The 27456-nt window shown below is 36.2% G+C and overlaps 2 protein-coding genes across 5 annotated transcripts in view; one reads left to right on the top strand and one right to left on the bottom strand.

Annotated features, from left to right (window-relative positions):
- LOC143918416 (nucleoredoxin-like) overlaps positions 1-27456 on the bottom strand; it is a 101335-nt gene that overhangs the window by 51702 nt on the left and 22177 nt on the right. The window lies entirely within an intron of this gene.
- On the top strand, positions 15477-18636 carry LOC143918418 (uncharacterized). Of its 3 annotated transcripts, none has more exons than XM_077440340.1 (3): positions 15483-17544; positions 17634-18288; positions 18332-18636. In XM_077440340.1, exon 1 carries the CDS (start codon positions 15676-15678, stop codon positions 17257-17259), a length of 1584 nt encoding a protein of 527 aa, XP_077296466.1. In that variant the 5' UTR covers positions 15483-15675; the 3' UTR covers positions 17260-17544; positions 17634-18288; positions 18332-18636. The 3 variants fall into 3 exon arrangements, with proteins under 3 accessions (XP_077296465.1, XP_077296466.1, XP_077296464.1); XM_077440338.1 differs by having other exon boundaries at positions 17634-18310; positions 18405-18446; XM_077440339.1 differs by having other exon boundaries at positions 15477-18288; positions 18332-18527.

The following is a 27456-nucleotide window of genomic DNA, read 5'->3' as shown; positions in this document are numbered from 1 at the left end:
CAGCTTGTTCATCGGTTGGGGTTTCCTCACTGCGATGAAATTTTGCTCGTGTTGATTCTGAATTGGTTTATAATGAGGTTCGTTCAATTGACTGGCGCCAAATGTACCTCATGAATACTGGTGATGCTGTTGAATATTTGTATTATACACTTTATAATATTTTTGACAGTCATGTTCCTCGGTTCATCAGTTATCCTAATTCGGAACAACATCGGCGGGTATTTCCGCCGTGGTTTGGGTGCAAACTTATAGCTGATGTTCGTGCAAAATGGTTGTCTCATAGAAGATGGAAACGTAGCCAATCATTTTGTGACTATGAGAAATTCCGGACTCTTAGGAAGATCGTGAAACGTGGTGTGAGTGAGCGATATACTGTCTATCTTAATGAGATGGAGAGTGCTATTGCGGTTAATCCTAACCACTTTTTCAGATTTATTAAGAGTAAGCATATTTCACATGGTCTTGAGCATTCATTCTCATTTGGTAATAAAAGTTTTGACGGTCCTGAGATCGCCAATGCTTTTGCTTCATTTTTTAGCTCTGTCTTTGACCAGAGAAAACCATCCCTTAATGCTAGTTTGGCTTCACAAATTGGTACTGAGGGTGTCGGTATAGACATTCCGCGGGTATCGCTGGGAGATGTTAGGATGGCTATTATGAAGCTGAAGGGGTCTGTTGGGCCTGACGGTGTGCCCCCTGACGTATTAAAGGTATGCTGTAATTCGCTTTTAGAGCCTCTTCAGTTTATTTTTAACCTTATTCTTGCTTCTGGTAATTATCCTGAAAAATGGAAATTATCTAGAGTCATTCCTATTCATAAGAGTGGCTCTAAAAATGAGGTTGAAAATTATAGACCTATTGCTATTATCTCGGCTATTCCCAAAATTTTTGACATCATCCTTCACCGTTTGATTCTTGCGCAGTTTAAAAGATTATTGTGTGATGAGCAACATGGTTTTACACCCTGTCGTTCCACTACCACTAATCTCGCCTGCTTCACACATTTGATCATGTCTAAAGTTGACGTTGGTCAGCAAGTTGATGTAGCCTACTTTGACTTTCGTAAAGCCTTTGATCAAGTCAATAATGACGCTCTTTTGATCAGGTTAGCTGAAGTGGGTTTTTCAACGCGTCTTCTTAAACTCTTTGCTTCTTATCTTAGTGATAGGAAGCAATTTGTTAGATATGGTCTTTATGAATCTCCTTCATTTTTTACTCGATCTGGTGTTACTCAGGGGTCCACTTTAGGCCCATTACTATTTACAATTCTTATTAATAACCTCCCTAGAGTTTTATGTAATGCATCATGTCTCTTGTTTGCTGACGACGTTAAATTATTTTTTGCTGTCAAGGATGAGAGGCAAGCCTCTCTCCTTCAAGCTGATATTAACGCTGTCTTGGAGTTCAGTTCTAGTTTAGGCCTTGAACTTAATTTAAACAAATGTGCAATTATGAGCTATGGACGTGCACATTCACTCTATTGTCACGGATATTCCATTAGATCCGTCTTGTTGAAGCGTGTGGAATCTATTGTCGATTTGGGTATCACTTTTGATCCTCAGCTCACCTTTCACAACCATATCAAAAAAGTCGCTGACGTTTCCTTTCGTCGACTTGGATTTGTTTTGAGATATGCAAGATTATTCTCCAATCCTTTGTCTTCTCGCTTGCTTTTCAATTCGCTTGTGAGAAGTAAGCTAGAGTATAATGCGATTGTGTGGAATCCGCATGAAGCAAATTACTCTCTGATGATTGAGAAAGTGCAAAAAGCATTTCTTCGTTTCCTATATAGGAAGGAATATGGGTATTACCCATATCTCTACCCCACTCCTTTCCTTTTGGGCATGCTTGGGTATAATTCCCTTGAACTTCGGAGAAACTTCTCATTAATTCGTTTCGTTCTCCTGCTCTTACGTGGTAATACGTCATGCCCGTTGTTGCTGGAGCAGTTGGGGCTTTATGTCCCTATTCACTATGTGCGTGGTAGACATCATCATTTGCTGGCTGTACCTCCTGCCCGCACAGTCCTTTTTCGAATGGCTCCTATTCCAAGAGCTATCCGACTTCTTAATGAAATCGTTGCTGCCGAGACTGAATGTGATATTTTCCACCTTAGTGAGCGTAAATTGTCGGAAATTACTCTAACCCATTTATCTGGTAGTCTGCGCTCATCATTGTTTTCATGATTGATTGTGATTTATGAGTGAAATTTTGATTAACTCTCTTCCATTTGGGCCTTACAGGGATGTTTTGTATTTGTAGTTGTTTCTTACATATTTATTGAAACTGGCTGTAGGTGCAAGGCATTCCTTATGCTATATTTTATTTGATATTTTTACTTTATCTGTTATTATAAATGCTATTTTTTATGTATGTATGGATGTATTTATGTTTATGTTTAATTGTTATTTTGTTTTTTTTCTTTTTTGTGTTATATTTTTTGACCATTGTGGCGCTTTAGGAATTCCTGTTATGCCACAATGGTCTGTTTAAAATAAATAAATAAATAATTTTTAAGGAAAAGTAGGGGTGGGTTTTAATGTGCTGGTCATTAAAGTTTGGTAAGGAGGGGATATCCCTCAGGAACGCTTAATCTCGCCTGCTTTGGGCTGCATTATACTGGCCGCGGCCCGAGTTTGCACAAAACAAGGCCGGTTGGGCTTACCTTCTACCTTCCTCAACACCGACACGGACACGTGACAACGTCGCCTTGCAATAAAACGCAGGAAAAACCGGATTTCGCACATAAAACAACGGTGCAACGCTATGATAATAATGTCCGAAATTGTTTTTGGTTGAGAATTTGCATTAAATATAAACCGCATAAGAAATACCTGAGTGACCATAACCCCGGTGATTAAGGTCTAAAGATAATGTAAATCATAAAATTTGATTTTCACTTCATTTTTCAGTGAATCATTCAGATTATGTGATACGCACGATAAAAGCGAAACTTTAAGGTAAAAAAAATGAAACGCCAGCAGACAAGTGTAGACTTGTGGGTTAGTGACACAACATGCGCCGCTGATTATAGCTTTTTCAACAATCCTTAAATACAAATGTAAATAAATAAAAAACAAAAAAAATTAAAATAGGCCTTTTGTATCATAAACATATACATATGTATGTACATATATATGTATATGAGCCGATATATTATAAGTGGCATAAATCAACAAAAAATTCTTCATTTCGAGAAATTTAATATCTGGTAAAACATTCAATATAATGTTTTGAGTTTAACAATATTTGAAAATATTGATGCCCTGTGATACGTTTATTCTGCTATTCCGAGATTGGGAACATATCGAATTAAAAGAAGTAATAACAATTTGCGAATTAAGTCAAACAGAAATTGTGTTTTTGGAACTGAAAATTGGAATTCCGCCACTTTCAAAAATAATGGCTCATATGTAGGTTTAACAGTGTCGCATCCAGTGTGAATTCACCGGCTCCTTAAAATTTTACACTCCATAAATAAATAAATAAATTATAAAACAAGAACAAATTTGAAATAGTGCCTACAAAATAAAATACAAGATTGGGGAGGATTCACCTCCCTGTCTGTGATACGTTCATAATATAACGAAAATGAACATTATAATAGAAATACAAAGAAGGAAAATTACACCAGGGAAACACCGACGTAAGTTAATCCCCTCGAAATTCAAATCTGAATTAAATTTAGAACCAATAAGGCGCAGATTCTTAACCGAGGGGGTAGGAAAGAACACGCCCAAGGGGAACACCATCACAATTCATCATTCCTTTTCTCCGGAATACATCTCCAATCCGATATCCAATTCCTAATGAATATTTCAACGCCGAAATTGAATAATTCAGGAGAAATTAATACTGAAACGAGCATTTCAACACACACACACACATACATATGTACATACATAAACCTTTCCAGAGTGCTTTGGTGCAATTCTTTATGAATCTCTAGTAAGTAGCATTCTAGATTTTTTTCCATTATATGGAGTCCTACCCATATAACTAATTCATTGAAGATTCAGAGAATCCAAAAACGCCTTTTCAGATATCTTTATATGAGATTATATGGTTATTATCCTAGTGCATTCCTATTAGGGATGTTAGGCTTCAACTCATTAGAGTCTCATCGTGTAATGTTTCTGGGAAAGCACTTTTTAAGCTATTAAATGGGTTAGTACACAATCCTCGGGTTCTTAATGAATTTAAGTTTTATGCACTTAGTAAGTTCAGGGACCTGAGGAATCGTGATTTGTTTGCTCCTCCTGAGGCTCACATAAATATGTTGGCAACGTCTCCAATATCTAGATCGATATATCTGCTCAACCGAGTTTCTGGTGAAATTTTATCAATTACTAACTGAACCCGGCATGCGTCGCAATGCCACAATAACGCATGCAATTCCTGTTCCCATTCCCGTTCCCGTTGCGTTCCCGTTTCCGCTCCCGTTCCCATTTCAAGTAATTTGTTGGAGCTCAAATAACATCTCTTCAAAGCCGTATTGTCATAAACCAACTGGTAACATGGTTACCAGCGAACACATTTTCTTGACTACACAATGGCGCTTCAAACTTTCGCGTTGGTAAAATCGTAATGACCAATATTATTATTAAGAGGTTTTTCACAGTAAGCTTCCCGGACATGCATACAACAAATCCTGAAAGTTCCATCGTGATCGGTTGAGTGGTTTAGGACCTTATACGAGACAGACAGACAGACAGACAAAAAGACATTCAATTTTATATATATACTAGCTGTATTACCCGGCTTCGCTCAGTGTTTATAATATAAACCGCTTAAACATGACTAAGCTAATTTAATTAAAAAAAAAAAAAAAATTTAAAAATTTAAAAAAAAAATAAAAAAAAAAATTTAAAAAAAATAAAAAAAAAATAAAAAAAAAAACAAAAAAAAATCAAAAAAAAAATTTTAAAAAATCAAAAAAAAAAATCAATTTTTTTTTTTTGCCTTCTAGGGCTTCGCCCTCGGCACCCCCCTGAGCCTTTGCCTTCTAGGGCTTCGCCCCTCCACGCCCCATGAGCAATTGCCGTTTAGGGCTTCGCCCCCATGATCAGTTGCCTTTTAGGGCTTCGCCCCTCCGCGCCCCCATGATTCAAAGCCGTCTAGGGCTTCGCCCCCCTTAGTTAATGCCTTTTAGGGCTTCGCCCCCCGCGCCCCCAAGATTAATTGCCGTTTCGGGCTTCGCCCCCCTTAGTTAATGCCTTTTAGGGCTTCGCCCATCCGCACCCCCATGATTAAATGCCGTCTAGGGCTTCGCCCCCCCTAGTTAATGCCTTTTAGGGCTTCGCCCCCCGCGCCCCCAAGATTAATTGCCGTTTAGGGCTTCGCCCCCCTTAGTTAATGCCTTTTAGGGCTTCGCCCCTCCGCGCCCCCATGATTAAATGCCGTCTAAGGCTTCGCCCCCATGATCAGTTGCCTTTTAGGGCTTCGCCCCTCCGCGCCCCCATGATTAATTGCCGTCTAGGGCTTCGCCCCCCTTAGTTAATGCCTATTTGGGCTTGCGCCCCATGAGGCTGGGCCCCCCGGGCCCCCTTCGGGGCCCCACGGGGCTGCGCCCCTTGTGGCGCCCCCTTTTGAGCCCCATGTGGCGCCCCCTTTTGAGCCCCATGGGGCTGCGCCCCATGAGGCTGGGCCCCCCGGGGGCCCCACGGGGCTGCGCCCCTTGTGGCGCCCCCTTTTGAGCCCCATGGGCTGCGCCCCATGAGGCTGGGCCCCCCGGGCCCCCTTCGGGGCCCCACGGGGCTGCGTCCCTTGTGGCGCCCCCTTTTGAGCCCCATGGGGCTGCGCCCCATGAGGCTGGGCCCCCCGGGCCCCCTTCGGGGCCCCACGGGGCTGCGCCCCTTGTGGCGCCCCCTTTTGAGCCCCATGAGGCTGGGCCCCCCGGGCCCCCTTCGGGGCCCCACGGGGCTGCGTCCCTTGTGGCGCCCCCTTTTGAGCCCCATGGGGCTGCGCCCCATGAGGCTGGGCCCCCCGGGCCCCCTTCGGGGCCCCACGGGGCTGCGCCCCTTGTGGCGCCCCCTTTTGAGCCCCATGAGGCTGGGCCCCCCGGGCCCCCTTCGGGGCCCCACGGGGCTGCGCCCCTTGTGGCGCCCCTGGCGGGGCCCCATGAAGCTACTCGCCTTGCGCCCCCGCGGGGGTGAATCCATTGAATCGAAAAAAACAAATCGGCGCCCATGGATCGAAAAAAAAAAAATCGAATCACGTGTTCGATGACGTCACCGATCTACGGACGACGACGACGACGACCAAGGATACATACAAAGTCTCTTTCCAAATTATAGATTAGATTAGATAGAATGATTTTTCCATAAAGATATAACAGATTATTATGATTAAGATTATGATTGTATCACTGGCCACATAATGTTAAAAATAAAATAAATAATACATATTTAGCCAGCAACATAGCTCGGTCGTTAAGCTCATGCCTAACAGCGAGAGGCGCCAGGTTCGATCCCGTGAGCTGACCTCGATTGAAAAGAATTTTTCTGAGTATATCTATACTGCTGCTGGTCGGACCTTGATATTTGTGACTCCAGGTCGATCGTTTCCTATCAGAGTTTGACAATTTCTCTGATGTCATTGTTGAAACGGTTCCGGATTAAAAAATTGGCTAAAAACCTTCCTACCCACTATGTCACCACTACATATTTGAGTATGATACTCAATATGTACAATTCATAGATGTCTCGTTAATTTTCGAGTTTTTCAGTGTCTCGTAATTCAGCGACTTGGGTAATAAAATGCATGCCGCATGGTGTGTAATTGCCAAGGAAGGCGCATTGGGGCTTGCTTGTAAGGCCTTCCTGGTCTAAAATGTAATAAAATAAATAAACATATTATATATTAATATAAATCTTCAGATCGATTCCAGCTAAATTTGCCGATACATCATATCGAGTCGTGTGTGCAATGCCATAAATATGGCGGACTTTGGGCAAGGCGACGGATAATTAATGGCACAACCTTTTCGCGGTCGGTTTAACCCTAATCGCCCGCAAGCAAAGCACGCTCCTCGCAGACTCTGTATACTACATACATACATATATGTACTTGCTAAAAGCCTAGTATACTTCTAATGTCCCGTCCCGAGATTGTTCGTCCGGAATCGCATTTGAAATTCAAATCTGCTGTCCGGAATCACTTAGTATGGCGGCTTACACCGGTATCCCTCTGTGCGTCTGCTTGTAGCGATCAATTTGAACCCGAGCCGGTTCTGGGTAACCCAGATTTGGGTATTTGTGTGTTGTCTCGGCCAGGTCGCGATATCTCTACCTACCTATACGGTCGATATATTATGGGATTTCTTTTTGCTTTTTATTTATTGAGTATAATCCTTCCGGCATACACTCCTTTTACATCCGGATTTTCTCTAAATTCTCTCAATTCGCCGCGCAACGTTCAGATTTTGGATCCTTCCGACGGGATAGCAGTATTTTATATTTACAAGGGTTTCTATACTTCACTTTATTTATTGGTCAGACACTATATCCTACATTCTTCCGATGGTTTTGAAACATTGCTATTTTGTGCGGTTTGGTCAACGATAGAAATTTAAATCGCATAAACCAGTACGATGGTGAAAAATAATCATAATATACACGTTTAGAATGCAAAAATTTTGGAGACGTTGGAGTTTGGTAGCTAGTAGCCTTATTTTTATTTTATTTTATTTTACATAGATATACCAGGAAGGCTTGACAGACAGACCCCAACGCGCCTTCCTTGACAAACAATGCAGCCTCTTATTATTACATAAATCACTGTATTTCCAGAAGCTGAATAACACGAAATAACAATTAATTAATTAAAGAATTAATCCATCGAGACATATATGGATTTTAGATTTGTACATATTTTTTTACAAATTGTACACACAATAAATACAGAAGATTTGTGATAACAGGAAAGATGATTTTTTGCCAATTTTGAAGAACCGATTCAACAATGATCTGATAAAATTGGCAAACTCTGATAAAAAACGATCAATTTGGAGTTACAAATACCCCCAAATCTAACCAGCAGTATAGCGGATCGAATCCACTGATTACTTGGTACTAAACATACACGCTACCATTGAGCCACACTGCTGGCTTATTATATATTTGAATTTCCGCCACCTACTCGCCTTGTCAAATTTTAATTGTTTAAACACCTATAAATTTATCTTTTTCACACTATATCTTATAAAATTTGCAGTATATTCGCTCTCATTATGTTTCATATACATATATTTTACTTCACTAATAGGTTATATAATTAATGTTTATTTTATAATATACCGTAACGTAGAAATTATGGAGGGGACGTTTGTCAACCACTGGTTTACTAGCGCTGATATCGTGAAAAAGGCATCTGCGAATAAACGGGCCGTATACAACAACCAATAAGGTCTCGCGGCCCATCTCTCTGTGCGGAAAGTGTCCGATGGGTATAAATATTGGGCGGCTTTGGACCGTGGGTCATTCAGAGCTAGTGGGCCGAAGGGTGCAGACCAATAAATTACCTCTACAACACTACTGCGTCCTTCTCTCCTATCTTTGAAACCCCTCTACACATCCACACATCAATAGATATAAAACCTGGTCGAATTGACACATTTTTATAGAAGCTTTAATCTTTTGAGCGAAGAGATGTGAAACAAACAACCTTCAAGTCAAGTGAGTCTATCGGTTATGTTGTTTGCGCTTGGTCTCTGACGTTTCTATGTGCATTCAGTAGGACGAAATAGGAATAAGAGGCGCTTGAAACTTTTAACCAAAAATGCTGACGTCTGTGCATTCTCCTTTTCCACCGTCTTTGTATTTTTCTCCAAAGCAACCCGTTGAACTTCCAAAAAACATTAATTTAGTAAAGAGTCGTACATTTATATCGTGCGGGGTCTTCCACGTACTCGGTTTTTTGTTTACTATATTACAATATTACAAGTTTCTTCAGATCTCATTTCGTCGCCCCTTCTACGTTTCCCATCCGAACGAATTCTCCATATTTGTATGCATACAATATATGTCAGTGTATTTTCAGTTGTAATATATTCCAACTGGCGTTTTAAGTCATTCATATTCGAATAAAATTCAACTAGTAAATTAGTTCGCCGTCGTTCGTTGTCGATCGATGACGCATTCGCACCGTTATTAGCTCTTCCATAAATAATATTTAATTAAAGTACCTAAACGGTCTAAAAAACACAAAAAAATAAAAAAAATAAAAAGATCTGTCAATCAAAGTTTGTTCCTGTTGTGCTATTTTTAATTCGTACTTATAAAATATATTCATAATAATTTCAAAAAATATAAATTCAAGTTTCAAGTGGGTAGTCCATACATTCTCGTTCGCAGAGTGAATTTCATAGATTGTCAACCTTTAGTTCAATTCAATTTGGCAATCATGCAGTGTTGTGCATCTTGTGAAACGCAATTTTCTAATGGAGTTCAATGTGCTAATTGTAAGAGGCATTACGATTTTAATTGTGCCAAAATTACTGAAGGCGGCTACAATAAATTGGGAGCTACTAAAAGGGCTACATGGAAGTGTCCACGATGCCGTAATCCACAAAGTCCTCAGTCTTTGACCGAGTCACCTTCGCCGTCATTGGGTACACTACTTACGGAGATCCTGGATATCAAACGTAACATATCATGCCTGCCGTCGCTTGCAGAGGACATAAAAACGATAAAAACTGATATTAGCGACCTCAAAGCTACTTGTGAATTTAACAGTTCAAAGATTATTGAGGCCGAAAATAGGATAAGTGCAGTAGAGGATAAAGTTAAAGACATCGAGTCACTTAAGAATATTGTTGATGTATTACAAAATAAAATCGCAAGCAATGAACAGAGATTAAGGCTCAACAATGTTGAAATAAAAGGAATCCCTTGTAAAAATAATGAAAACGTCTTTAATATTTTTGACTCGATCTCCAAAACTGTAAATTGCAATATTCCAAAATCAGAAATTAATTATATCACTAGAGTTCCCACCCGCACTTCGGATAAACTACTTGTAGTGAGCTTCATCAATAGATATATTAAAGAAGACTTTGTTGAGACTACCCGTAAACACAAGAATCTCACAGTTAATGATATAGGTGTTGGTGTTGATAATACCAAAATCTACATAAATGATCAATTAACCATTGCCAATAAGCAACTTTTGACCAAAACAAAATCCTATGCTAAAGATAAGGGGTTTCAATACGTCTGGGTAAGAAATTCAAACATACTTTTAAGAAAAAACTCCACTTCAAAGATTCTACACATAAAGACTTTGGACGACCTAAAAAAGATTATATAAATATTTTTTCAATGAATAAGCAATCAATTCTAATTTTTTATTTATATTTTTCTTACCTTCTCTTTTATGTGACAATTATATTTACCGATCCTGTTATTCTCTTCTCTATATTTTATATCTACATTTCTTACTTTATTTTTTACTGTATTTTCCACCATATTTTTTACTATATTTTCACTTTTATTAATAATAATTATTTGAATATAAATATTATTATCAAAGAATATACACTAACTAATTCCATATTTTATTTTGCTTATACTTATTTCAATTCAATTGCTATCATCAATAATTGTTGTTTGATAATTGATTCTATATCTTCATTTATAATTACATATACTTGTACATGCAATTACATTTTTTACTGTAATTTCTTCCATACTTTTTGCTCTATTTATAACTATAGTTTCACTTCTATTATTGATTATTGTCTTAATATTAATATTATTGTTAAAGAATATAAACTGGTTAATTCCATTTTTCACTTTGTTAATATATGTTCAGATTCATTTACTACCATCAATGATTATTATTTGAACAATAGTTCTATATCTTTGTTTATAATTATTGATGCATGCTCATTTGTATACATATGTCTATGCTTACCTACGCATGTAGGCTTATACGTCTATCTTTATGCACTCTATCAATTCTACCCATATATTATGGTTTTTGTTTTCTTTATTAATTATTGGTTCTTTCTTATATTTTTGAACGCACTTTATTTTCAATTCTATCATCAATTGTCATCTAAATCATTGTTTATTATTATATTATGAACAAATACTTGCCAAAAAACTATATAATTCGCTTTATTAATTTTATTTTAACTCAATTGGTATCACGAGTGATGGTTTGCTCGGTAATTCCGTATCGCTTCTATGGATGCAAGTATGTATGTGTATATTTATATTCATATACACATAACTGCTGATATTTATGCTTCTAGATATCTACACGTCTATCACTACGTACTCATCAATTGCCAATTCTATTTACGTTTTACAATTTATCTTATTTTTATTACATTGCTATATTTTATTCTGTGTACTTTCCATGTTCCTTATTTCCACGTGCTTTATTTTCCTACTCTATTAATACGTTTCATTTTTATGTTTGCATACATATTGACATGTGTATTTTCGTGTATAATTGTATGTACATATGTGTGTATGTGTTTATATGCATTTGTATATGCACATATATATATGTGTGTGAGTACCTTTTTATTATTTTTCTGAGACCACTTAATGGATTCTATTAATTTATATTATCAAAATGTACGTGGTCTCCGTACAAAAACTGATATTTTTTTACGAAATATAAACATGTCCAATTATGATATTATTTTGCTTACTGAAACTTGGTTGATGGACACTATAAGTGATCAGGAACTCTTTGATGAAAGATATATAGTGTGGCGAAGAGATCGTAATTATGTTAGCTTAAACCAAATACGTGGTGGTGGTTGCCTTGTGGCAACTAAGCGTGAACTTGGAGTTGTTTCACGTCCAGAGTGGCACTCTTCTGCGGAGGATATCTGGATATCTCTCACTTTACGCAGCACCACTAATCATCGCAACCTTCTCAAATTTCATATATGTGTATTGTATTTATGTTCTGAGAACATAGGTAATTCTTTTAATACTCAACTTACTAATTTTCTTGAAAACATGTCTACTATTTCAACTAACTACCCGGATGATAGATTTTTAATTGTTGGAGATTTCAATCTAAGTAACATCCAATGGTCCCAGGATATCTCCAGAGGAGGACTTATACCTATCAATTCGTTAAGAAGCACCGAAATGACTCTTATTGATGCATTACATTTTTGTAATTTTAAACAATATAATGGAGTACTTAACTTATTCGGCCGTATTCTTGATCTAGTTTTATCAAATGAACATTTGGTAGTAGATGCCTGTTTAGATCCTCTCGTTCCTGAGGATCCTTATCATAAATCTCTGTTAATTACTGCTGATCTAACTTTTTATCGATCACTTAAATCTAAACCTTATACTAGATTCCTTTTTGATCTTGGTAACTATAACGAGATTCAAAATGAATTAAACTCTGTTTCTTGGTCTTATTTACATACTGTTTCTCTTGATGATGCTGTAAATTCATTTTATAATCTTATATATAATTTAAGGGATAAATATATCCCACAGAAACATGTTCAAAGTAGAAAATTTCCCGCTTGGTATACTGCACCCCTAAAAAAAGTCCTGAAGGAAAAGTACAAATTTTTTAAGAAATTCAAAAATTATAACAACCTGGCTGACCATCATACCTTTGTACTATTACGCAATCGGGCAAAAACTTTAGAGAAAGAATGTTTCAAAAATTATATGACTTTAGTAGAAAACGACATTTCCTTGAATCCCAAAGCATTCTGGTCCTACATTAAATCAAGGAACAAAAACAACGTCCTACCTCATATTCTGTATCATGGTGACATTACTGCTGATACGGGGGTGGACATTTGTAATTTGTTTTCTTCCTTCTTTTACTCGACGTTCCTTAAACCGGTCTCTAATCTACCGACTTCCTCTTATCCCTTACCAACCAACGTCTGTTCTGTCACATCTTCCTCTGAAATTGGATCAATTGAAATTCGAAGTGAAAAAGTATTAAATATTTTGAAATCAACTGATATTCATAAAACAGCAGGCCCAGATTTAATTTCTCCAATTTTTATCTCAAAATGTGCTGAAAGCCTAACTTTACCACTAACCATTATCTATAAAAGATCTATTAGTGAGGGCCTTGTACCTTGTATCTGGAAATCAGCATTCATATCTCCTGTACATAAGAAAGGAAAAAAAAACGAAATTTCCAATTACAGGCCTATATCAAAGCTATGTATATTTGCTAAGATATTAGAAAAATTAGTGTACGACCAACTTTTTCCAGCTATCTCGCAATCTCTTAGTATGCAACAACATGGTTTTCAGAAAGGACGCTCAGTTACAACAAATTTACTACTATTTAATGATTTCGTTACTAATGCCATGAACGATCGGTCTCAGGTTGATACTATATATACAGATTATAGTAAGGCATTTGACAAGATTGATCACGATATTCTCCTTGAAAAACTTTTACAGATCGGTATTCATGGTGATCTCTATAGATGGTTCACCTCATACATTACGCGTTGATCACAGGCTGTCTCATTAAATGGATTTATATCGAAATGGATGAATATTCCTTCTGGTGTTCCACAAGGCTCCCTCTTGGGACCTCTATTATTCAATATTTTCATCTTCGATATTGAAAAATGTTTTCAGAATTCAAATGTGCTATTATTTGCTGATGATATGAAGATTTTCAAGAGAATAGACAACCGAAATGATGCTTTGGCCCTACAAGATGATTTGTTCAGACTAGAGGCTTATTGCAGCATAAATAAGTTGGAAATTAATGTAGCAAAATGCTCCTGCATAACCTTCACCAGAAAACTATGTCCAGTTGACTTTCCTCATTCAATTAACGGACATAGACTCACAAGGGTATCGGAAATTAGGGATTTGGGAGTCTTTTTAAACTCTGATCTATCCTTTAGTAAACATATTGACAATGTTGTAGCTCGAGCGTCGAAGGCCCTCGGGTTCGTCATCCGGTCCTCCAAATGCTTTACTTCTATAAAATCATACAAAATACTATATTGTGCATACGTAAGAAGTATTGTTGAGTTTGCATCCCAAGTTTGGAACCCAGATTACTCTGGTGCAAGAGACAGATTGGAGCGCATTCAGAAGAGATTCCTGAGGTACGTCAGTAGCCGTTTTGGATTAACCTATACTTCCTATGAAGATGCTTGTAGGTGTCAGCATCTACTTCCTCTTGTCAAAAGAAGGGAGATAGCTGACATCTCAACAATTTTGAACATCCTTAACGGCTCGATTGACTGTCCTCAATTATTGAGCAGACTATCATTGCGTGTGCCAAATAGAATGACTAGATGTAATGAGCTCCTTTACATACCTAATACTTTTTCTAATTATGGAAGAAGCTCATTCATCTGGCGTGCAAGCTCCACCGTCAACACACTAATCTTAACAATTTCTATGTTTGACTTATTTAATATTAATGCTATACAAGCTAGAGTAATTATTGCAAATTTGTTTTTCGATGATTAATTTTAATGAAAGTTTATGATTATGATTATGAATTTTTATTTTGATGTATTTATTTTGTCTTTTTGTTTTTTGTTATATATTATATTTTCTATATTATTTCATAATTTTTATCATATTATTATTCTTATTATTCTGATATTTTTATTATACTGTTATTTCTATTTTTTTTCTTTTTTTGTTTTCTTTAACTATCTTACTCTATTATCATTTTTGTTTCTTATTTTAAATGTTTGAGCTTTTCTTTTTTTACCTATATGTGAAAATTATTAATGGTTTACTTAACATAATTATATTTTTTTTACTATCAATCTAATAAACTGTAAACTGTAAATTTTCCAAATAAATAAAATAAAATAAAAATATCTCTAAAAGCGTAAATAATATGCCAGTTGTAATATAACAGTTGAGTTTTGACAGCTCTGACGTTTTTACAAATGCTTTAGAATTCAGTGAAGCATTAATATTTGCTAGATATTAAGAATAAAGGTAATCAGTACCGTATTACGATAAATCTAAAAGGGTGACACTTTCCAACTCAATTTACTAGTCCAATGACGTTTTCACGAAAATCTAACCTCTCCAAGTTACCAACTTATAGTTGAACTGAATATTCACTTCAACTATAACACTATTTGGTACGAGATGAGAAGGAATATATTCCAACTGGTTAAAACATATTACAACTAGAAGATACACTTCAACCGTAACATATCTAATATATAATTTCGAAAGAGACTTTATATATATATATATGTGAGTATTATGCCACATTCGTTGGGAACTTTGTAAACTGGTAAGTTTATATGACGACAATATCAATTCCGCTTTCAATTAAAAAAATTCGAAGTCCCCGGGGGAGAAGCCCTAGGGGGCGAAGGCTCCGGGTGCGCAGGCGCCGGATTCTGGTATACATATAATTTCGAAAGAGACAGTACATACATGTAGAATTGATTTTTAAACGAGCCGAGATAGAGTGTGTGTGGTATGCCTGGGAAAGACCGGATGCGTGTTGTTATGGTCACTTGTTGGAGGACAAGCCCGAAGAGCGTGTACAATAAATAGTTCTGACTTAATCTGCGCGTTTCACTTGGAATCCTTCACATCCGGATCCTATATTTGGGGGCTTTGTCCGGGATGCCTGAAGACATTTCGAGTGACAGCCAGAAGCGGTCAGACGACGACGCGGAGTTTTGACAGTTGAGGTTAGGACGCGCGCGCGATGACGAGAATGCGGAAGCCCGTGACGTCGGTGACGTCACGTCAGCGAACACGCCACACGACGATGATGATATCCACGACGAGAAAGACGACGCCAGTGGCAACGACGACGAGGGAGATACCACAGTTCAATTTCCGAGATCTGGAGGTTGATTTCGGTCTGCCGAAATATAACGGCAGAAATAGCCCTATTGCAGTGTGGATTGAGCGCCTCGAAGAAAACGCGCAAATCCTCGGCTGGACGGAGACACAACAGTTGGTGTATGGGCGGATGCTGTGTGAAGGAACTGCCAAGAACTTCTTGGACTCGGAAACGGGCATAATCACGTGGGCGATATTAAAAGAACGATTGACCAGAGAGTTTGGCCATCAGTTGAATAGTGCGGACGTGCACAGAGAACTGAGGTTAGAGAAAAAGGGAAAAGCAGAAGACAGTTTAAGCTATATCTACCGGATGAAGGGGATTGCAGCCAAGTGTAGTTTTATTGAGGAAGAGGCGATTATCGCGTACATAATTGGTGGACTTGGGTTTGATAAGTACGAAAAATTGATTCTGAGCTGGGCTGGATCTATTAAGGAGCTGAAGACGCGAATTACGCAGTGCGAGAAAATTAGAGAGGACGACGAACCCAGGGTGACGGGGTCCGTGAGAAACCGTGAAAACCGAGAAAGACTGAGTTCACGATGCTACAATTGTAGTGGACGTGGTCACTTAGCAGCCGACTGTAGGTTTAAGACGAGAGGAACTCGTTGTTTCAATTGTAACGAGTTTGGGCACATATCAGCTCAATGTAACAGCACCAAAACAAAGACTGTCTTGACAATACAAGAAGAAATAAGAGAACCAGTCAGTATTCCAATACAAGAAGAAATAAGAGAACCAGTCAGTATTCCAATACAAGAAGAAATAAGAGAACCAGTCAGTATTCCAACACAAGAGGACGAGGCGAACATGGCCGATGGAGATGTAAACATGGCCGATGTAAGTGTGAACAGTGATGGTTTGCACAGAAAAAGACCTTTGCAGCAACGGGCTTCACGAGAGATGTCTGCTCAAAGAGAACTCATTGTTTCCAATGATGAAGAGGACGATGCGAACATGGCTGATGGAGGTGTGAACCTGGCTGATGGAAGTATGGACGGTGATGGTTTGCAAAGAGGAAGACTTTGGGACTACGGAGACATACCCTCTTCAAATACAGATCAACCACCCGATGATCAATTTAGAAAAGGATCTAAGGATTATAGTCATTTGAAGAATTCTGAAGATGAGAATAAAGAAGAGGAGAAACATAAAGACAAAGAGAAAGATATGGCTAAATCACAAGAAGGATTAAGAGACCCAGTCAAAATTTCAACACCGAAGGACACTGTATTCACTTTCAAGCTCGGTCGTAGTCGGATTGATGTTAATTCAATGGAAAAGAAAATAGAACCATGGATTGATAAAAGACTTACTGGATGTATCAGTGAGCTAGAACCAATATGTGTTGACTTCATTTATGGTAAATTACTAGCAGAATATCTGTGGGGTGACGGCAGATTCCTCGGACAGTCACAGAGAATCGCCGAGGGCATTGGATAGAATTTAAGTTGCACCGATGGAAGTGAAGTGTGCGTTTGTGAATTAGAGAATAAGTGAAATGCCTGGAGGGTTTTTAGTTAAGCCTTACTTGTAATTTGATGATTGAAAAGTGTAATGTTTTATTGCTTATTCTAGTATTTTTGGGAAGTGCTTTGTATATTGAATCATGTTTTAATTTGGTTACATGCTTAGAAGAATATAAGATAACTGTATTGAAATGTAATTCTAGTAATGTTTTAAAATGTGATTGTTTCCGATGTAAAGATTTAACCTGTCATTGTAAAGGTATTGATTTTAATGTTTTATTGCTAATTCTAGTAATGTTTTAAAATGTGATTGTTTCCGATGTAAAGATTTAACCTGTCATTGTAAAGGTATTGATTTTAATGTTTTATTGCTAATTCTAGTAATGTTTTGAAATGTGATTGTTTCCGATGTAAAGATTTAACCTGTCATAGTAAAGGTATTGATTTTAATGTTTATTGCTAATTCTAGTAATGTTTTAAAATGTGATTGTTTCCGATGTAAAGATTTAACCTGTCATTGTAAAGGTATTGATTTTAATGTTTTATTGCTAATTCTAGTAATGTTTTGAAATGTGATTGTTTCCGATGTAAAGATTTAACTTTTGTCATTGTAAAGGTATTGATTTTAATGTTTTGTATTGCTTGTAATAACTTTAAATTGTAATTGTGATACCTTTCTGTTTTGTATTGCTTGACATAATTTTAAATTGTAATTGTGATGATTGTGATGTGTAACTTTATTGAAGATTGAATTGTGTTGAAATGTAAAAATTGATTTGTAGTGAAATGTGTAACGATTAATTTGTTATAATTGTAATTGTTATGTAAATTGTAAAATGATTGATGTATAAGTGTATTGAAATGTAGTTGTGATGATGATTGTAATTGTGATTTAAATTGTAATTGTGACAATTGAAAGCATGTTTAGAAGAATATAAGATGATTTTATGGAATGGAAGATTAAACATTGTTGAGGATGATAGAGGAAATGTTTTAAAAGAATGTAAGATGATACATTGTATAGAGTGGAAAATGAAATGTAAAAGAATGTGAGATGAAACATTGTTGAGGATGATAGAGGAAATGTTTTAAAAGAATGTAAGATGATACATTGTATAGAGTAGAAGATGAAATGTAAAAGAATGTGAGATGAAATGCTGTAAAAATATAAAAGACGAAGAATGTCATCCGAGGGCGAATGACAGTCAGGAATGACCGAATGTAGAATTGATTTTTAAACGAGCCGAGATAGAGTGTGTGTGGTATGCCTGGGAAAGACCGGATGCGTGTTGTTATGGTCACTTGTTGGAGGACAAGCCCGAAGAGCGTGTACAATAAATAGTTCTGACTTAATCTGCGCGTTTCACTTGGAATCCTTCACATCCGGATCCTATATACATATATATGTTTGTTGGTTCGTGACAGTCAATTTAATAAAAAAAACAAATGAGTATTCAAATAAATTTATATAAAATAAAACTATTCAAATAAATTTAATAAAATGTTTACTATTAGATTAATCATGTTTAAGCGGTTTACATTAAAAATACCGAGCGAAGCCGGGTAAAACCACTAGAATACTATAATATAAAAGTCAACAGCCAATTAATGCAGGCTTGAAACATTACAGTAATGGGGAGATTAGGCTGATTTTAAATGTAACCGTTTCGATTGAGGATAATATCAGAAAGTTCTGACAGGAGGCGATAAATTATAATCATCGATGAAAAAAATCCTCACGCTATTAGTGTTCAAAAGCTTTCCAAATAATAAATTTAACAATTTCCCTATTTATAAACATTTCACTTATCTATTTCGAGATTAATTTTGCTCTTACGGTTAGATTTGGATTGATGCGACTGCGCCGTGGAAAGTTGACAGCGTGGCTGGAAAATAATTAATGACCCCTCAGATCTAAAACTATTCTCAATGTGCTACGTTCTCTTTCCATCAAGCTTAAATGTAATTACTACTTCAAAAGCCGAAGCATATTTTAACAACCCGGTATACATATTGGCAAAATAAATGAGGCACTAAATCCACATAAGCATGCGTGTGTGAACAAAATTAAAATTTTTAATCTAGAATAATCTAAATATCCCATCACCGAGGAACAAAAACAAACAAAGGGGCGAGAAAAGGGATCGTTCAGCGACACGTCGCTTTAATGCACCCCCACCGCCAGTCCAGATAATAAAATTAAAATTTTTCATACCACCAAACGAAAAAACAGAATGAAGGAGGGGGGGGGGGTTGGTGCAAATTTATTTCACCGCGAGGGGTGTGAAATTCGAGCACACGGCGTTCCCGAGGGACATTGTTATTTGTATGGAAGCGTAAGTCATCCCGACCGTGAGCCATATGGCCCGCCGACTAATATAGCGTCTAAAGCCTTAAATGAAAACTTGACTTGAGCCATTTAAAGCTCAAACTTCAAGGGTCTGCGAAAGGAGGCGAGTAATAATGAAACACCCCGGTGCCACATCATCCCCCGATAGCTGGTCCCCCTGTATATATTCCGTAAGAACAGGAATGGTTCAAATGCGCGCATTTCTTGGGTAGACAAGGCAAACAGAAACTTTCAACTCGGCTCAACGTAAAAATATTACTAACCCAACATATGAGACGCCTTTTTTTTTCTTTGTCCTAGTACATATGACCAAACTATTTCTCGAAAACACATTCAATATGAGTTTGTGTGCATAGTTATGCGAGAGCACCATGATGGAATTTCGACACACGATGTAGTCTTAATAATATTTTTTTTTGTATTCCAGACGATGAGAAAGATAGTACTATCTCTATCGTCCAAATAAAATATAGATTTTACAAATAACAATATCGTCCAAAAAAAATTACAGTATTTTACAAATAACAATGGGATTTAGTTTTTTTATAACTTAGTTGTTTTACCCGGCTTCGCTCAGTATTTGTAATATAAAAAGCTTAAACATGGCGAATCTAATAGTAAATATTCATTTGTTTTTTTATTAAATTTATTTGAATCGAAAAAAAAATATATATCGAATCGAATCGTCGTTATAGAAACTTTGATTTTTTTTTTCGATGTTACCAACCACCATTACATACATACTTACAAAGTCTCTTTCGAAATTATATTTTATATACTAAGCCCGCTTTAAAGGTCAAGGAATTTGACCCTTAAATCCCTCAAAATGAGGCTACCATCCCCCCAACGAATACAGTCTAAGAGACCATTTCGTCGGAGACCGAGACGGTTGTTCATGAATATCTGCACATCACTGTTCTAATAAAAAAAACCACACTGTACATAACCAAGTACAAAATAAACAACAACGCATGAACACATAAAGCGCGCATGCGTTAGGAAATAATACCTGAAATGTGCCGGGCAAATGCACGCACACCTCAAGTGAACATATATGTATGTATATATTATATAAGAATACGCGTGACTCATGTTACTCATGCATGAAGTTGGTATGCATGAGTAGAATGAATGATAAAGTTGGTAAAATGTCATGTGACAGACAGTTGGTTGTGACTCTACGAGTAATAAACATTGCTTTAAACCACCCAAAGAGTCTCATTTCACTCCACCGCCAATGTCCCAAGACAACCAGATCCTACAATAATAATAATTTAATATATAAATAAATAATGTATGGTGGCCGATGAATCAACGGGCACAGCAAAAGTGTTGTGTCCGTTGAAAATATATTTTCACCAATTAAAGCAGTGCAAATGTATCAAACAAAGAATTTACAACGTTTAACTCTATAAATTTAACCCTAAGAACCCAATCTTAAATGAATAGAGCGAACCCTTAATTAACCTAACCTATCCTAACCCTTAAATAATACCAACCCTAACAATCTAGTCTTAAATGAATAAAACCACCCCTGGAAATGTAACTGGTTATGATTTCACTGAAACGTCAGTGAAAATATATTTTCAATGTGATTCATACATATACAGGTTTTTGTTATTGATTTCAGTATTATATTCGTATATTTTGTTGGCAGTGACGTGTATATTTCAAATCTAAACAACTATTATACTACAGTGACCGCTATCGCAGACACACAGACAGAATAGCGCTGTTATATTTAATTAATAATAGAAGTGTGTAGCCGCAGCAGCAAAAAGACAGGCATGAACAAATTTCGAACTGTTTATATTTGTATCCAGGTTTTGCGGGTGGATGATTAAATGGGAAGTATAATACTATTTACCGAATTTTTTTTTTAGTAAAGAAAACTTTTTTGTGTACGACAAATTATGTTGGATTAATGCGACTGAACATATTACGAAACGTAGCACCCGACTCTTCTGCGCCGTTAAACTTGAATAGTTACCCCCTCCTCATTACTTAACTCAAAAACCTAGCCCAAATCGAATGCATAAGTAAGTTTCACTTCTGTAGTGTAGTGCTACGTAGACCTATGAGGTCATTTTTTTTTAAATTTGATCAAATATCGTCAGACTTTTTATACGTTGGTTTAAATTCGTTCTTAGTTAGTTTTGGCACAAATGTTGGAACAATGTATGTAGTTCTTGGTGTGAACTGAAGAAATTCGATCAATGTACGACCGGCTTAAAGTTAACCAGCTCCTTTATTTGGAAAATTTCGACTACACTTGCATTTTACTTGGCACGAATTCAACGAGAAAATCGCTAAATCGACAGGAAAACGGGAGAGCGCCAACAATTGTGGCAACCTACGTATGTTATATCAGACCGGAGCGAAAAACGCGAATTTTGGATTTTCATCGATGGACTTAGTGGAAAACTTTCTTTGTATCATGACATTTTACGTCAAAATAGGTCATGTTGGCCTTCTTATCTTATCATATATATGTATGTATATATAAAACCAAAACAGCATCTGCAATTCGTTTCTGATTGGCTATCGTCAAAGTCGTTTCTGATTGGCTGCCGTCAAAGTCGTTTCTGATTCGCTGGATTGGTCAAAGACGTTTGTGGTTGGTCGGTCATTAAATAATAAGATTTTTTTCATGGTTCGACGGTACACTCATTACTAGACTGCATATTCATTTACTGGGCGAAGCCGGGTAGCACCACTAGTGTACATACATATACAAGTAAACTTCAGTGAAACGCAATGTCCTACAATACGTATGATAATCGAAAAAAATGTGTTACCGAACTATCGCTATAAGTTTGTACGAAAAGCATACCGAAATTCATCAATTGCAAAAGCCGAAGCTTAATGCGAAATACAACTTGTAGTGCTACCCCAATTTATTATGGTTAGTTTAACGGCAGTTAGGCCAAGTTAAGTACAAACGTATTGTATAATAGTATCGATAAACCGCTTCGTTTCGACCTTTACGACTTTGTTCCGAAAATATATGCATAGACGCCGTTCAATACGTTTATTAGAATTTTAAATCTACAAATAGATTTTATTTAAATATTTAATTACTACTTTAAAAATGTGCCGTAATGCGATTCATTCGTATAAGCGAAAACTGTTGACAACAAACGCTAGTTGAGAAGCTTTTCTTGCGCATGTGCCCGTTCAACTATCATCATCCTCTACACCCACTCACCATCCACTGCTGGAGGAAGTCCTCTCCAAAAAGCTTCCAATCGTCTCTGTTTTGCGCAACTCTCATCCATCTCAACCCGCATATTTTCATAATTTCGTCTACCCATCTTCCCTGCGGTCTTCCTTTTACCCCTTTGCATTCTCTCGCGTACCATTCTAGCACTTCTTTTGTTCATCTTTAGTACATTTTTCTAGCCACGTGGCCCATTGCCATTTTAATCCCTTTACTCTATCCACTATGTCTATACCCTCGTCATACTTCTCACACACGTGTTCCGCTTCCTGTTTTTCCTCTTATACAGCGTTTCATACTTCTTTGAGTGCGATGGACTTTGTGGAGCATTTTGGCGTACAATTTCTAAGTTTCACATCCACACGTCATCACTAGCAAAACGCATTGATCGAAGATCTTTTTCTTTAGGCAGAGTGGAAGTTTTGATTTAAAACAACATTCATTCGTCCAAATGCACTCCATCCTATGTAATTTCATACGCACATTTACATCTTCTTCTGGTTAACTATAATAGCAACTAAATGTACTACATACTACATAGATTGAATGGAAAATATCAAAAGTTGAATGTCATTACCAGACAAAGGAACGTAAAAAATTCTAAATAGCTTATTCCGTCATAACTTTTGAAAAGTTCTACTGGTTTTTTGAAACAATCCGGAAGATAGGTTTTCGGTATTGTGACTTTCCAGTTTCTAAGACTTATATGTTTATAAACTAACTACCTATTAGTTACTTGTTTCAAAGTTCTACACTTTTCACTCACAGTATAAATTTGCAATGAATCGCTACAATTGTATATACCTATACAATCATCGCCATATTTTTTTAAGTATAATATATTTTTTAATAACTAACACATCGATGACTTGGTGCACAGATATTGTAAGTCCATTTTGAATTTTGTATCGAATTTTACGTTTGTATATGCTGGAATAATTCAGGTTTTTCCTTTCAAGGTAATTTATGTGGTAAAAATAAAATAAAAATTTGAGATTATAAAAGAAAATGAAAAACCGAATTTGCGATCCTTGGTTTGTATCACAAGTCACCCAGTATACATACATATGTATGTATCTATGTACATAGTTATTACCGTGGGGGAGTGTGATCCAATGAATAAGACAGTGGAAAGGGTCACGCTACACACCCACCAAATGAGAAAATATATCCTCTTACTGATTACAGTGGAAAATAAGGGGAATACGGACGGGGGGGAGAGGAAGCAGTAGGAGTTCCTTTTAAAACGAGAGATAGATAAGGTGAATCAGAAACGAGAAGCCTTCTTCTTGCGGAAGTAGTACATACATAGATACGTTCGACCGGTTATGCAGGCAGACGTATGAATTTTCCCACTACGTGAGGTAAATTTTCACGTCTTTGGAAAGAAAACTCACGTTATGGAGAGTTCCTTCAACTCGAAAAACGCCATAGATAAAAGAGAAGCTTTATGTCTGTAAGAAAATGCGTCTCGAGAGACTCGCAGACTATCTCACATCCCTAACTAGCGCACTTTATCACGCTGCTTTTTTGCAACGCATATATGTACCTATTATTACATCATAGTTTTTTTAAAAGGTTACTTTGAGAAAAGAGAATTTGTCTCGATTTCATTCGAACGAATTTTTATGTAAATATTCTAACGATGTTACGAATTACTTTCCTCTCGCTCGATTGCACCATTCTCCCTCCTTTACGCATAAAGCTTTCCGTCGACAACGACGTTTTGGCGTGCTATGAAATTTAAATTTGGGAAAAGCTTTCACCTGTCGCACCGAGATTATCATTATTACAAGCCGTGTATAATTATATTTCGAATTGTAAAAAAAAAAACGACAATATACATAAATCCAATCCGATCCAATATGTATGTACATATGTATATATGTAGGTACATAAACAAACGCTTAGCCAGAACATTTTCTTGCAAAGGGCTAATTTTAAATTTAAGGGGTGTAGATTTTTAAAAAAGAAACTCAAATACACAAATACATACACACATCATATCGAACTGTAACTCGTTTTTATTTAAGTTTTTGAATTAAACTATCTCCGAAACCGCTCAACGGATTTGACTGAAATTTATTTATTTGTAAAAGAAATTATAAATTTTATACAATAATATTTTTTAATTATTTTTACCTCAACCGCAAGTAGTAGATTTACTCTAGAGAATCGAGGCTTTTTATGTTTTTCTCAGAAACCTACGAGTGTATTGAACTAAAATTTCATATCTAGAAGTTTAAGCTAATACCAAGCTATAATAAAAACATACATATATAAAATTTAAGGAACACCCGTCAACCGGAAGTGGCAGTTTACTCTTGTTCGATTTTTCGTCCACTATTTTTTCCACCCTTTAAACATGTGTGTGTGTTTCATCACATTGATTAAACATCAATGTGATGAAAATAAAAAAAAATCATTAAATTTAATAAACCGGAAGTGGGATTTTTTACTCCGAGTAAAGTAAAAAATGTTGTTACCACATGAATTTTTCCACACCACTAAACGTATCAAGCTGAAAATTTATATTTGTATTCCAAGGTTTTGGTTAGAATTCGTAAACCGAAAGTAGTATTTATTTTTTTAAATAATATTTCATTATTTTGTTATATCTATCCTTTTGATATTTTATATTTTATTTTTTTTATTTTATTTTATTAATTGAAAAATCAACAGACAGGATGTACAGAGATAGGTATAAAAAAAACAAAAAGTAAATAAATAATATATGTAACATCCGAGTCTAATAATAGATTTGTACAAAAATGAAAAAGATAAATATAAGGAAAACAAATTAAAAAGTAAAGAATAAAGGCATGACAAAATATGTAGTACATTGCATAATTAAACTATAGTATTAAAATATTTGGAAAAGGTTATAAGATAGAATATAAGAAGAAATTGAAATATACAAATATAAAACAAATGAAAAAGGTAAATACAAAATAAACAAATGAAAAGGAAAAGAATGAAAGCTATAATATGATTAAATAGCACATTACATAACTAAACTAAAGTATAAAAATAATGGAAATATTGGAAAAATAGAATAGGAGAAAAAATGAATCAATCGGTCAAGATTCTCTTGATGTTAGACCTGAATTGATGTAGGGAAATACCAAACAGATCAACCTCATTCAGCTCTCCGTTAAACATACGATAAACGCGCTGCAGATAAAAATATTTTTGGGAATTAGTATTGAAAGGATCAAGTGAAAAGAGTGCAACGCGTCTAGAGTATCGAACTGGGATTCTGAAATTAACCTTATTCAGTAAATCAGAACAATCAAGGAAACCATTTATGAGCTTAAAGAAGAATATAGCATCAGTATGTCGTCGCCTGACAGAAAGATTGTTAAAAGAAAGGATTTTTAAAATGTCGGAAACAGTAGAATGGGTATAGGTAGGAAAAAGGTAGCGTAAGGATTTAATAAATTTAAGTTGAAGTATTTATAATATTTATAGTAAAGTAATTGAACATATTTGTAGTAAAGTAAAATTTTGAACAAAATCTGACAACCGAAAGTAGAACTTTTGTCTTGTGTAAATTTCCCTACATTTTTATAAATATTTTTCTATACTTTTTATATTCCTCGAATACTTAGAAAAAGTCGTGGTTTTGTCACATCCGATTTTTTTATGATTTTAATTTAAAAAAAATATTTTTATCAAAAATACGAGTAACAAATAACAGATGAATTTGAACGTGGAGCTTTCCTCGCATGGCTCTGGCTTAAGTATGTACATATCGAAACATTTCACAAACTTGAATTAATGTAGAATTTGTTACACACTGAAGAGAAAGAATTTATTTCGGCGAAAGTTCCGAGTTGGGACAAAAGCTTCTAGTGCGTATTTAATAATTCGCATCACAACTAACTCTGAACAATGAAAATACTCGAAAGTTCCGTCGAGTGCGCATATGGCTTCTCCTCGGGAAAAAGCTCTCAAAACTTAAGTAAGCACACATTTAGAATTGAAAATCGACCTCTGAAAAAGCCTCTCAGAAAGTTTAAAGCGCTGCTGTATTTATCCAAAGCGTATCGAGAGCCAACTTCATACTTTATCTTATAACAAAGCTTTCGCTATATAAATACGCAGAACCTTCATACAATATACATGAATTCCAAAAAAAAAAAGCTGAATAACTTTTTAAAGTACTTGAAAAAAACAAATTCAACGTACATACATATATAATGGATGGGGAAAATACCAAACGTTATTTGTACGGTCTTGTTACCGTTTTGAAGATAATCTAGGGAAAATACATTAAATTTAATAGTGTCAAGTGCGGCCTTCGAAAAGGAAGCGTTATGTATTTGCTTCGGGCATCCTATTTCCTTTTCGGTCACTGATTATAAGATTGGGTTATAGTCAGTCGGAAAATGAATGGTCCGTCACGCCCGTTCTCCCCTCACATTATGGAATATTAGGGGATGTTGTGGATAGTCCAGAGGACTCCAACCCTAAATTTTAAGCCGACGAGAAGTTCCATAAACGCAAAGTTAAAATCGTTTCTCGTTTTGGTAACAAGTTTTGTGCATTACGAAAATTTAAACTTGACGCAACTTCTGTCCCTTCTGTCCTTTGCGTTG

Source organism: Arctopsyche grandis, chromosome 10 (assembly GCF_051622035.1).
Source record: "Arctopsyche grandis isolate Sample6627 chromosome 10, ASM5162203v2, whole genome shotgun sequence".
In the NCBI taxonomy this organism is placed as follows: domain Eukaryota; kingdom Metazoa; phylum Arthropoda; class Insecta; order Trichoptera; family Hydropsychidae; genus Arctopsyche; species Arctopsyche grandis.
This window is presented reverse-complemented; position numbering and strand designations above follow the sequence as displayed.